The sequence below is a fragment of the Echinops telfairi genome, unplaced genomic scaffold (genome assembly GCF_000313985.2).
Source record: "Echinops telfairi isolate 266 unplaced genomic scaffold, ASM31398v2 ScPeMD7_3;HRSCAF=10, whole genome shotgun sequence".
NCBI classification, from domain to species: Eukaryota; Metazoa; Chordata; class Mammalia; order Afrosoricida; family Tenrecidae; genus Echinops; species Echinops telfairi.
Window position 1 is genome coordinate 59,124,061 of NW_022103899.1, and position 12,629 is coordinate 59,136,689.

Genomic DNA, 12,629 nt, shown 5'->3' on the forward strand with positions numbered 1-12,629 from the left:
ACCCAACCAACCAACCAACCCACCCACAGCAACGACAGAAAACCCAAACCCACTGCCGCCAAGTAGCTTTCAGCGTATAGCAGCCCTACCTAGAGTTTCCAAGACTGTAGATCTTTACGAGAGCAGACAGCCTCATTGTTCTCCCTTAGGACACCTGGCGGGTTTGAACCACTGACCTTGAAGTTAGCAGCCCAACACATAGCCCACAGCACCACCTGTCTGACCATTCTGGAAGCCGGGAGTCCAGACCGTGTGTCAGCCATGTTGATCCTCTCCAACGGCTCAGAGAGGAATTGTCCCATGCCGCTGATTGGGGTCCCTGGGTTTGTGGACATGCCTACCCCCCTTCTCACTCGGTGTCTCCTTTGTCTTCTTGTCTTTCTGTGGACCTTCTCTTCTTTTGACAGGACACCCCTCTTGCTCCCATCCAAAGGGCCCCAGTCCACCTCCACTTGGACTTCATGGTCTCCACCACCGCAGGGCCCTCAGCCATCAGTCCCTCCCATCTGGGTTGCACCTTCAACCTCTCCCTCTGCCGGGACTTTCCCTGCCCCCAAACAAGTACCAGCGTCATGCATCTCAACAACACCAACACCCAAACTTCCCTTCCTCCTGACCCATAGTTCTAGCAACCTTCGTTCTCTGTCGCATCTTCCTGAAGGAAAAGAAAGCACCCTCACGTCCGTTTCCGATCCCATCTGTCCGCATGGCTGCGGGCGTGATCGAAGCCACAGCTCTCTGTAAGATGGGAATCACCCCAGGAGGGTGCTATCAGGGTTGGAGGTAGGAATGCTGTCACGGAGCTCAGCCCAGAGCCAGGCATGGGAGAAAGGGCCAGAGGCTTGGTCATGGTAGGGCCTTCCGCTCTGCTAACAAGCCTAGACCAGCGGTTCCCACACTTACTTGGCCGACTGCTTCTTTTACAGAAAAAAAAAAAAATCCACGCCCCCGTGGCATTGAAACACAGTTGTCCCGTAGCCCATACGTAGTCCAGGATACAGTAGGTACCTGCTCAGGAGCCCTGGTGGCATAGAGGCTATGCATTGGGTTGCTGTCTGTAAGGTCGGCAGTTTGAAACCACCGTGGGAGAGCAGTGGGCTTTTTTACTCCTGTCAAGAGTCCGAGTCTTGAAATGCCCAGGGCCTGCCCTGGAGGGTCGCCGGGGGTCAGAGCTGACTCGCGGGGTGAGTTTGGGTTTTGGAGGACCCCACAGAAGTAGTTTCTGCAAGAGGAGGGGTATTTATTTCTGAGCCTGACTGCAATAGTTGACTGTTCTAGTGCCCACCAGGGGGCGGGATCACCCCCCTGTCGGAAACATGGCCCTAGATCTCCAGAGTCAAGGCCAAGGCCCTCTCTAAGAGTAGCCTCCCTCTCCACTGGGTGGCCGTTCACCTGCACGTGGAACTCTGGGCTGTCCCTGGAGCTTCTCTCGGCTCTGGATGTAATATGTTACTTTTGTTTTTGCGGGGGAGGGGGGAGGTGTCCAGGAAGCACCCCTCTCTCGCCATTCCTGTCACCCAGCTACTCTGTCCTTCAGGGAGAAGCACCTCTAACAGCCTCCCCCTCCTCCCCTCCCACCACCCACCTGGGGGATTAGTGTTCAGTCTACCTCTGCCCTAGCATTCCCCCCGCACCCCAACAGGGCCACTACCACCATCTCCCTTGCCTGATGAGTAAGAACCCAAAGGCCAGCACAGGGCCGTGACAGGTCGGAGGCTCGAATTCAACCGAGGTACCTCAGAAGCAGGGCCTGGCGGTCGACTTCTGTAAAACCAACAACTGAAAACCCCGTGAAGCCCCGTTCTGCGCTGACACACAAGGGGGTCGCCATGAGTCAGGACAACTGGTTTCCAGTGTGACTTTCTGGTCTTCCTCAGAGCAACGCTTCAGACTTACCTGTACGGGATCACTCCTGGTGGGATTTTAGGGACTCCGCCGAACTCACACCTACGTGCTCTGTCCAATATTCTTTTAACCAGGAAGGGACACCTGTCCTTCTGCAGCCAGAAGGAAAAGGGTTCACATGCAACCAAGTGGAAGAAGCCTCATTGTCATGAGGGTCCTTTTCCACTAGAGCTTCAGTGAGCTGGTTGAGATCAGACCCGGGCATGGGGAGAGATGGGGAGAACAGGACGCTCCTGTCCCCCTGAGCAGTGGGGAGAAGACTTCCTGGTGGGCAGGGAAGAGGGAAGAGAGCCAGTAAGACGAGGCACAGGAAGCTGAGGCTGGACACTCCTTGTAGAATCCGCCTCTTCCAGACAAGTGGAAGAGAGAAGGGGGGTGTTCACTTCATGGACTGAAGAGTGTCCGAGTGTCATAGTCTTGGGGTTCCACCAGCCTCTATCAGACCAGGAAGCACGATCTTTATGATTTCGAGTTTTGTCTGCTGCTGGTTTTTAACATGAGCCATTTGGCTTCAAGTCCTTGGGCCACCTAGAAGCCCCACCTGTTCTCCCCACAGGTAACCATCTACCTGGGGAAGAGAGACTACATAGACCACGTCAGCCAAGTGGAGCCCGTGGGTAAGTTGTGTCTGGAGGGGGCTCTCCTACTGACTTGTGGTTGTCACCGTTGCTGTCGTTTTAACTTGGTGGGCAGCTGTGTCTTTGTTGGTTTGTTTTAAACTGGCCTCACTGATAATGTTATCAAAACATGCAACTTAAAATAAGAATCAGTGACAGAAAGACACAAGCTCAGTAAAATGCCAGCAGCTGGTTTGAAGGCAATTTAAAGGACATGGGAGAGACAAGGGGTTCGTCTCTAGATAGTAAAGAACTTCCAGATTCAACAGTGAAACAACCCCCCCCCCAAATATAAATGGACCAAACTAAAATATAGACATAAAAAAACAAGCCTCACTGCCATCGAGTCGATGCTGACTCACAGCGACCCTACAGGACAGGGTAGAACCGCCCTGTGGGCTTCCAGACTCACTGCTGATGGAGCAGAAAGGCCCGGCTTTCCCCCACATGGCCCAGTGATTGCAGCCATCCCAGCAACCCAAAAACCTACATTCTCACGAGACACTCGGCCCCACTGCTTACAGCAGCTCGACACAGAACAGCCCGGACTGGAAACCAGCCCCGAGCCCTCCCCGAGTGAAGAGTTGACCCACCGTGTCGGTGCGTGCCATGGGCCTGGTGGTGGTTGCTAGCCGCTGTTGACAGAGCAGGTCCCTGGCTCAGAGCGACCCACGGCCCAACTAAGCACCATGCTCGCTGCCTGGCTGTGCCCTCGCCTCCATCGGCTGCAGATGGGCCGGGTGACACTCCCTGGGGTTTTCCCGGCTGAGCCACAGACGAGGCTGCCGGGCCTTCTCTCCTCTCCTCGCCTTCTCCTAGAAGCTTTGAGGCATCCACCAGCATCATGTCATTATCAGGTGCTGTCTAGTCGGTCTGACTCATCGGGGCCTGATGTGCCACGGAACCAAACATTGCCCGGCTCTGCGCCGGCCTCCGCCCTACTGTTGTCACCTTTGTGCCCACCGGTGGAGCCCCTGTGCCAGCCGTCTCCTTGGTGGTCTGCCTCTTTTATGCCGACCCTCCATGTTACCCAAAGTGATGTCCTTCTCCATGGACTGGTCTCTGTTGATGACGTGTGTAGAACAGGCGCGACAATGGGCTCCGTGGACCAACCATGGTGTCAGACTTCATCTTGTCAGTGCAGTGATGGCGACAACTACACACACACACACACACACACACACACACACACACGAAGTGTAAAGATAATGGAATGTCTCCAGGAAGCCGTGTTAGGCCCCTTGGTAACACGCACACGCACATTAGCCAGGCGTACCAGTGCCCTCTGGTCAGCTGTGACATAGGGCCACCCTGTCCCACTGTGTCCGGCATAGAACTGTGCTCCGTCGGACTTTCAAGGGCTGACTTTTCACCAGGCCTTTCTTCTGAGGCACCTCTGGCTACACTGACATCGCATTTAGTTCCCACCCAAGCACATTGGGAAAAATCCATTGCCATTTGGTCAACTCTGACCCATGGCAACCCTATAGGACAGCGTAGAACTGGCCACCCCTGTTGTTTCCAAGATGGTAACTCTTTGCAGGAGTAAAAAGCTGCATCTTTCTCCCACGGAGCGGCTGGTGGTTTTGAACTGCTGGCCTTGTGCATAGCGGCTCAACACGTAACCCCGGGCACCCCCAGAGCACCTTTCCCAGGCGCTTTAGGTGTTGGCAATTCTCAGAGACTCCTGGCAATGTAGCGTTGAGTGATCTAAGTAGTTAACGGAATCGTGAGTATATTAGAGGCTCATTTGGGGAAGGGTTTAAAGCCTTGGTAGAATGAAGTCTATATCTGGGGGAGGGGGAGGTGCATGGAAATCTGCTCCGATATCTAGAGATTCCGTCCTCTCTGGGTGGTCGGATTTTGGAGGGCTTTGCTGTCTCTTTGCTTCACGTGACTTTCAAAGGGTTTTCCCTTAACAAGCTCGGATCACGTGTGCGATACGTCCATGCTCCCCCTCAATGTCCTCTCCCTCTCTGGTTTAGATGGAGTCGTGTTGGTCGATCCTGATCTCGTCAAGGGCAAGAAAGGTAAGGACCTCCTGGTCCTGGGAGAGGGACATGGGTGCAAAGGGTCCTTGGTCCTGTACTGAGGTCTTGGAAACGGCAGCCCGGTCCAGAGCGCAGGGCCAGCATCTGGCGAATGGTTGCACATTTGTCCACTCATCCCCTGCACCGCCCCCCACGCACCCCAAGGATAAGCCCACACAGGCACTCACTTCTCAGACCAGACGTGCAGATTCAGAGAGGGGTGTGTCCACAGGGACAGGAGAAGTACCAGTGAGTGGGCAGGGGTTTTGTCTGCAGCCCTCACTGGGGCTTGGGGACAGACTCTGAAAGAGGAGGCTTTACCCTGAAGCATGGGATAGAGCCAACTGGGAGGCAGGGTAGGTCCGGCCAGGGTGTGCTTCTCAGTTTACGGCAGCAGGCAGTCATGAAGTGTATAACGAGCGATTTTGCTACCAGTTCTGTAAATGAAATTCGAGCCCACACGGCTGGTCCTGATGCCAATGTCCCCTGGCTCATTTTCTTCCAGAAGTGCTCTTTTGCGTGGTTGCTATGGGCAACCCCAAGGAATTGCTCTTAGTCCGGGGCTGCCCAGGATGGAAGGGCAGGTGCCAGGTGTCTACTCTGAGGACTTGGGGGGCAGAAGTGAAGTTGAACCCCCACCCCTCACTCCTCTATGTGGTTTTTTTTACCACTCAGGGGAGACTGAATCGGGCCATAAAATCCCTGATCGTGGCTTTCAAAGTCACCTGCTCTGAGGGGTTACTTCTGAGACGACACGGCTGCTCTTGATGAGGGCGGGTATAAAGCCAGGGACTCCGGGCGCCTTCTTCTTGCCCCCCACCCCCCTCCGTGAGGGCATGGGCAGGTGACCATGTTCTTCCAACCTCAGGGGTGTGGGGCACATCAAAGCACAAGGTCCTCGACCCTGAGCTCCTCGGGGCCACTTCTGAGCTGCTTTGCGGGACCTCTAAGGAGCCCTGGCGGTGTAGTGGGCTACACCCTGGGCTCTAGCTGCAAGATCAGCGGTTCAAAACCACCAGCTGCTCCTCGGGAGGAAATCCAGGCTCTACTTCCAGACCGAGTCTGTCTGGGAAACCCACAAAGGCGGTCCTGCCCGGTCCTCTAGGGTCACTCTGAGTCGGCCTCGGCTCGGTGGCCGTGAGTCTGGTTGTGAGATTTACAACATGGGAAATAAACCAACACCAACCCGTTGCCCTCGAGTCCAGTGCAGCACCCAGGAGACCCCCGTGGATCCGAGTAGAGCCGTGCTCCACAGGGTCAACGGCTGCTCCTCAGTAGATCACCAGGCCTTGCTTCCGGGCACCGCTGGGTGGCCATGAACCATCCATCTTTGGGTCCGCAGCTGAGGGCATGAAGCACTGGCACCTCCCAGGGATGTCAGCCCACTCCTAGCTCCGCTGCCTGCCCGCCCCCGCCCCCCCCCTCAAGTAAGGTTTCCCTCTGTCTCTTACTCTTACCCCCAAATTCTAGCCAGGACCCGGCACTGTTTCAAAATCCAAACCAAACTCACTGCCATCGAGTTGATGCCGACTCAGAGCGACCCTGTCGGATAGGTAGACCGGCCCCTGCGGGATTCTGAGACTGTCACCCTGTATGGGAGTGGAAAGCCCCGTCTTTCTCCTGTGGAGCGGCTGGTGCTTTAGAACTGCTGACCTTGCGGTTAGCAGCCCAACAAGGACCCCACTATGGTCCTGCACTGTCTCAAAGCCTCCTCAAATCCCTGAGTGGGTGGGCCAAGAGAATCAAGGGTACAGTGCAGCAAGGGGTGGATATCATGTCCTCAGCCCCCCCCCCCCATGTTCATCAACCTGGCCCACGAATGTGGTTAGAGTGCGGTTCTCAACCTGTGGGTCACAACCCCCTTGGGGGTCAAACAACCCTATTCGTAACAGTAGCAAAATGACAGTGATGAAGCAGCAACGAAAATAATTTTATGGTTGGGGGGGTCACCACAGTATGAGGAACTAGATGAAAGGGTCGCCGCATGAGGAAGGTTGAGAACCACTGGGTTAGAGAAAGGTGCTTCCAACCCCTTAGACAGCCTTTCAGAGGAATTAGCATCTAAGGAGGTGCCGATTTCCAGAAACACATGGCTAGCTCGGTTGGGTCATGTGGTTTTCTCAAACCCCACCTCTTCCAGGGCCTGACGTGAGTGTGAGCAGGTCGCCCCTCTAACACATTCGGTCTAATGGCAGCGGACACCATGTCAACAGACGTTGTGGGGAGTCTAACGTTTCAAAGCCCAACCTTCTCTTGTCTTCCTCGCAGTTTATGTCACTCTGACCTGTGCCTTCCGCTACGGCCAGGAAGACATCGACGTGATTGGCCTGTCCTTCCGCCGGGACCTGTACTTCTCTCGGGTTCAGGTGTATCCTCCCGTGGGGCCTGCAAGCACCCCCACGCATCTGCAGGAGAGCCTGCTCAAGAAGCTGGGGGCCAACACCTATCCCTTTCTGCTCACGGTGGGTGTGTGCTCCTCCCCACCCCTCCACCACGCCATCCCCCTACTTCCCTGGGCCACGATCACGTGGACGGAGCCGAGGAAGGGGGACGGGGCAATCACTTCCCATTTGTGGCTCTTTAAATTGCACCCTTGGAGGAAATTCTAGAGTGCATGGTCTGTGATTGTCTTTTTTAAAAGCCCTTGAAAACAGCCTCTCAGCCTTTGACGGCACCATTTTAACCAGCAGCTTAACTATATCCCCCTTCACCGACCACCTAATTATACGCGCATGTGTGATGCCTTGGCTCGCCTAACTATAAAAAGAACAGCTGGCTCCAAAGCTCTGACCAGGAAAGGGTGCCCTGCAGACGGGCAGGTCAGGTGAAACCCGTCCACACACAGAGGGTCATGGTGGACACATTGGGGCTTCTCCCTTGAGGAGTCTGGCTGCCTCGGGGCCAGGACTCGGGTGTTCAGAGCCTTGGGCCTAAGCTTGAGGTGGGGGAAGCTCCTGCTGCTCACGTCACTGGTATTTTTTAAACATTTGGTCTGAAGATTATAGACAGGCAAGGCTTGGAGCTGTGGTGGGTTCGATTCTAGACCACTGCAGCAAAGCAACTATCGCCAGAAAGCAAGTCCCCACGTCCCCAACCCCCAACCCTCACCCCCAGCCACCAGGGTATAGCAATGTTGTGTTGACATTGTCCTGTCATCTACGAGGCATAGAACTGCATGATGGGAAAGTCTGGGATCTCGAGAGCAGGACCACAACGGGCCACCACGTGACAGAGTGAGCAGGTGCCACTGGGACCTGCAGGGTTCACATCACTTCCATGTGTAAAGCGCGCAGTATCGGAGGCACGCAGTTGAGCAAGGTGGGCCTGTGCCATTCAGACCTGGAAGTCGTCCTCGGGTGGTGCCACCAGTGAAGCCCTGGTGGTGAAAGGCCACCCCGAGGCGCCTCCGAAGACAGGCCAGCAGTCCTGCTTCCGGAAGGTCACAGCTTCCCTGGGGGGCACCAATCTGTGTCTACGGAGCCCCCCTGCGTCAGCATCAACTTGGTGGTCACTCACAACAGCAACAAACGTGAGCCGGTCCTGAAAGTTCCCTTTCAAAAAAGACTCGGTGAGAAGGAGGCGCTTTGGAGTGGCCAACGGGGACCTGGGAGGGATATGCCCTCGGCGGGAGCACGGCCCGGCTGGCAAAAAGAGGGGAGGATTTACAGCCCTTCCTGATGAAGATGGAGGACGGCAGCCTTCAGGATGGATTGCAGCGATGGAGGACGGCAGCCTTCAGGATGGATTGCAGCGCAATGTCAAGAAGACCCTCAGCCCCACTACGGGACAGAGAGGTCACATCGTGATAAACAGAGAAGAGATCGACGTTGTCTGGGCTTTTGTCTTGTCGGACCTCTTTTTTAAAGATTTTTATTAGGGGCTCATACAACTGTTATCCCAATCCATACACACATCAATTGTGTAAAGCGCATTTGTACATCATTCTCAAAACATCTTCTCTCCACTTAAACCCCCAGCATTAGGTCCTCATTTTTCCCCTCCCTCCCCGCCCCCCTTCCTCACGAGCCCTTGATAGTTTATAAATGGGTATTTTGTCATATCTTGCCCTGTCCGACGTCTCCCTTCACCCACTTTTCTGTTGTCCGTCCCCCAGGGAGGAGGTCACATATAGTTCCTTGTAATCGGTTCCCTCTTTCCTACCCATTTTCCCTCTACCCTCCCTGTTTCGCCACTCACACCACTTTAAAGTGTCGAAAGCAAGGGTGTTTCTCTGAGGACTCGGGGGTGCCTGACTTCAAGCCATTTCCAGCCTCCTCGTATGCTTGTGGAAGTCGGGCATCGAGTAAGGGAGACTGCAGAAGAGTCAGTGCTTTGAGTGAAGGTATGGGCACCGAATATTGAAAGTCTAACAGACTGCCGAAAGAGCAGACACAGCTGTCTCGGAAGAAGTTCAGCCAGAAGACTGCTTAGAAGCAAGGTAGGTGAGACTTTGTCTCACGTGCTTTGGCCATGTGATGCGGAGAGACCAGGCCCCGGGAGAGGACGTCCCCCTGGGTGAGGGCGAAGGGCCGAGGGGAAGGAAGACAAGGGGGTTGACACGTGGCGGTGACACTGGGCCCACACATGGCAGGGATTTCAGGACGGTGCAGACGCAGGTCGTGTTTCGTGTTGTTGTCTGCCGGTCGCCGTGGATCGGAACCGGCTCCACAGCACCTAGCAACAGGGACGTGCATGGTGCTCAGGACTGGGCAGCGTCCCCTTCTGTGACACCGAGGGTCCTTGGCCGTCCACACGGACCCAGCAGCAATGAACAACAGCGGGGACTCATGAAAGGGGAAAGAACGATAATCCTAAGAAAGAAAAGGAAAAGGTGCACCATCCTGGGACTTCCCCAGGGGCTGCAGTGGGGTCTGTAAACGGGTGTAGACTTGGTGACCACACAGCAAGATGTGTCCCAAACCAGAGGGGATGCTTTTGAGCCCACAGTTTCATTTCTAGGAATTTGTCCTCTGGAATTCACTGGACAAAGGGGTACAAAGGTGTGGGAAGAAAGGCTTCCCTCCTGGCGTGGTCTGAGAAATGACAAGCGAGTCAAGATGATCTAACGGCTGGCCTTTGAAGGACGGTGCTGACAAGTATCGCATATACCGCGGGCTCCCGGAAGAGCCAGCAGGTCTGTCTCGGTAGCAGTACAACCAGGACACTCAGAAGAAGCGAGGATGCGGACACTTCATCTCGCTTACCGTGGGCATGCGATCAGAAGGGACCAGCCTTGGAAAAGGACATCTTGCTTCGGCCTAGAGATGGATGGACGCCGTGGCCGGAACATCAATGATTGTGATGAGGATGGTGCAGGACAGGGCAGTGCCCTGTTGTGTTGTGCCAGGGGCTACTGTGAATCAGAATCCACCCGACAGCCATAATGGCAGCATGGGACCAACCAAGGCTGCCTGACCCGCAGCTGATGCTCCCAGAGCCCTGCAAGAGACGGCTGTTGTTGTCGCTGTTAGGGGCAGAACGCTCCTTCATGACAGGAAGAGACGTGCACCATGCACCCTGAAGAAGGTTCTACAAAACCCACCCCACCCTCGGCTGGGGGGTCAAGCCCAACTCTTAGCAACCCTGCAGGACAGAGCAGAGCTGTCCCCACAGGGATGCCAAGAGTGTCGTCTTTATGGGCATCCCTGCCACCATTTTCTCCCATAGACCTTTGCGTTGGCCATGAACCACTGTGCCATGAGGGCCCCTCGAAGAGGGCGAAGAGGGGTGGAGGGGCGGAGCCAGCACCTGCTGGTCATGATCCCTTCTCTAGAACCCACTCAAGGGGAAAGTTCTGGAAGGCTACACCAACACCTTTTTTTCTGGGTGTGGGGTGAGCGTTTAGCTTTGGCTTCCTCTGCATGTCCATGGTCCATGTTTTGGGCCACGGCCACCCTCATCTAGGACATGCCGGATAACCCCCTCTGAAAGGAATGATTTCCGTTTCTTCTCACAGTTTCCCGACTACCTGCCCTGCTCGGTGATGCTGCAGCCAGCTCCCCAGGATGTGGGGAAGGTCAGTCCAAGAGGAAATGCTTCCTTCCCTCCCTTCCCTCCCTTTCCTTCCAGGGACTTGTGTTGTGTTTTAAACCTTTTGTTATGTGTCCAGCGAAGGTTCACAGCACAGATTGGTTTTCCATCCAACGACCCCTTCCCGTTGTTTCGTTTCACGTGGTGGGTGGCCATCCCTGCAGGGTAGCACCACTGTTCCTGCTTCCTCCCGGTGTCTCCATTCCTCCTCCTCCTAGCCTCTTGGAACTTTGTTCTTGAGCAAATGCTGCTCTTTGACCGTAAGGTGTGTCTCCCTAGCTGACCGTGTGCATGTATGTTTGATGGAGCTTTTGAAATTGCTCCGTGGCTGCAGAGTGTCCAGCGCTGGGGTCTCTCTGGCACCATTGACCTGGATGTTGTTAGGGATGCTTTGCCCCTCTGGTGAGTTGGTGATGGGCAGGCCAGTGCCCCTCCTCCTGTGCCGCCCCCCACCCCAGGGTGCGTTCTCAGCGCTGAGGAGCACACCTCCTGGGCTGGGACCAGAGTGGCCTGTGCATGCCTGATTCGCACCCATGCAAGCGTCAATTGTTTTTTGTTGTTGTTAAATTTGTTTTAGAAAATCAGGCTATCCCCAACCCCAAGGCCCACCTCCACCTTCTTTTTCTGTTTGTTTGTTTTTATTAATCATTTTATTGGGGCTCATACAATTCTTCACAATCCATACATACATCAATTGTGTAAAGCACACTTATACATTTGTTGCCCCCATCATTCTCAAAATTCGCTTTCTGCTTGGGTTCCTGGAATTCGCGCCTCATTTTCTTTTTTCCCCTCCCCCTTCTTTTAAAAACGGGTGCCCCCAACACTAGTCCCCCCTTACTGGGCCATGCTTGCTGTAGCTGAAAAGCAGCTAGTCGCCAGAGTCAGGGAGTCAAGGCCCCGGCATGGGGCCATCATAGATGCCTGTCTAGTGGTGCCAGCCCTGTGAGGGTCTGTCCCCCCTGTGGTAGCAGTGAGAAGTCAGGAAACTGTCTACATGGGTCGAGTGCAGGGAGATCTAGGGGTGGTGGCAGGGGGCTACTGAGGGAGGGGGCTGGAGACGGGGAAATGGCTGGAGGCAGAGACCTGCAGTGAGTCATACTCTGTCCCACACTGGGGTCCTGCAGCCCCCCAGCTGAGTCCCCGTTGTCCCCTCCCTCTCCTGGTGGGAACATCACCACGCCACCACTGGGTCCACTTCAGCATCCCCATTCAGAGGTCCCACCCGAAGAAGAAAATGGCTAGAACCCATAGAGACACCCAACACAAGTGCCCCCGGAGTTTGTGGTTCCGTCCTGCTCCCTCAAGCCCCTGTTGGACAGGGCACCGCTGACCGCTGTTCCTCTCTGTTCTTTTGCCCCCACAGTCGTGCGGGGTTGATTTTGAGGTCAAAGCATTTGCCACGGACAGTGCCGATGGGGAAGAGGATAAAATTCCCAAAAAGTAAGAGCGTGATTGGGCCCAGGTTGTGCGGGTCTGGGCCCCCCCTCCCCTTACTGCCCCTCACTGCCTTTACTGAAGTCATCAGGTCAGGGCAATTAAAGACAGACCCTTGGACAGATGAGACTGGTCCAGTGACAGGTCATTTGGGGTAGGGGTGGGGGTGGGGAAAGACACAGAAGATGTTGGTAGGAGCTGCTGCCTCAAGGGCTCCTGCCCGCACCTGCCCACTCCCAGATTCCCTGCCATCTGTTTTCTTTCTGCCCCCAACCAGACTTGCAGCTGCGCCCCCACATGCACACACACATACATGCACACGTGCCCACATGTGCACCTGCTCCTCAGAAAGGTAGACCGAGACCAATGCCACAGGCAGGTCTCACTGGTTGGCACTTCCCACACACTATCGTTTTTCACAATTCAAGGTTTGGGGCAATGGACACCATATTTCACTTTGGGCCTCTGTGTCCCAATTTTGGTCACTCTCACCCCATCACAACCCTTGGCTTGATGCTGTTGCACACTGCAGAGATAACAGAGTGTAGACCCCTGGGGGACTCACTGTCATGACAGCAGAGTGTAGACATCCAAGGGACTCGCTTTGTCA

General features: G+C 55.1%; 1 protein-coding gene across 1 annotated transcript in view; it reads left to right on the forward strand.

The window, feature by feature from the left end:
- The first annotated feature begins 1,829 nt into the window (after positions 1 to 1,829).
- SAG (S-antigen visual arrestin) overlaps positions 1,830 to 12,629 on the forward strand; it is a 31,822-nt gene continuing 21,022 nt past the window's right edge. The window contains exons 1-6 of the mRNA XM_045294336.1: positions 1,830 to 1,853; positions 2,462 to 2,522; positions 4,508 to 4,552; positions 6,821 to 7,014; positions 10,509 to 10,568; positions 11,949 to 12,025. Of these exons, the coding sequence (XP_045150271.1) occupies positions 1,830 to 1,853; positions 2,462 to 2,522; positions 4,508 to 4,552; positions 6,821 to 7,014; positions 10,509 to 10,568; positions 11,949 to 12,025 (461 nt within the window). The remainder of the gene's footprint in view (positions 1,854 to 2,461; positions 2,523 to 4,507; positions 4,553 to 6,820; positions 7,015 to 10,508; positions 10,569 to 11,948; positions 12,026 to 12,629) is intronic.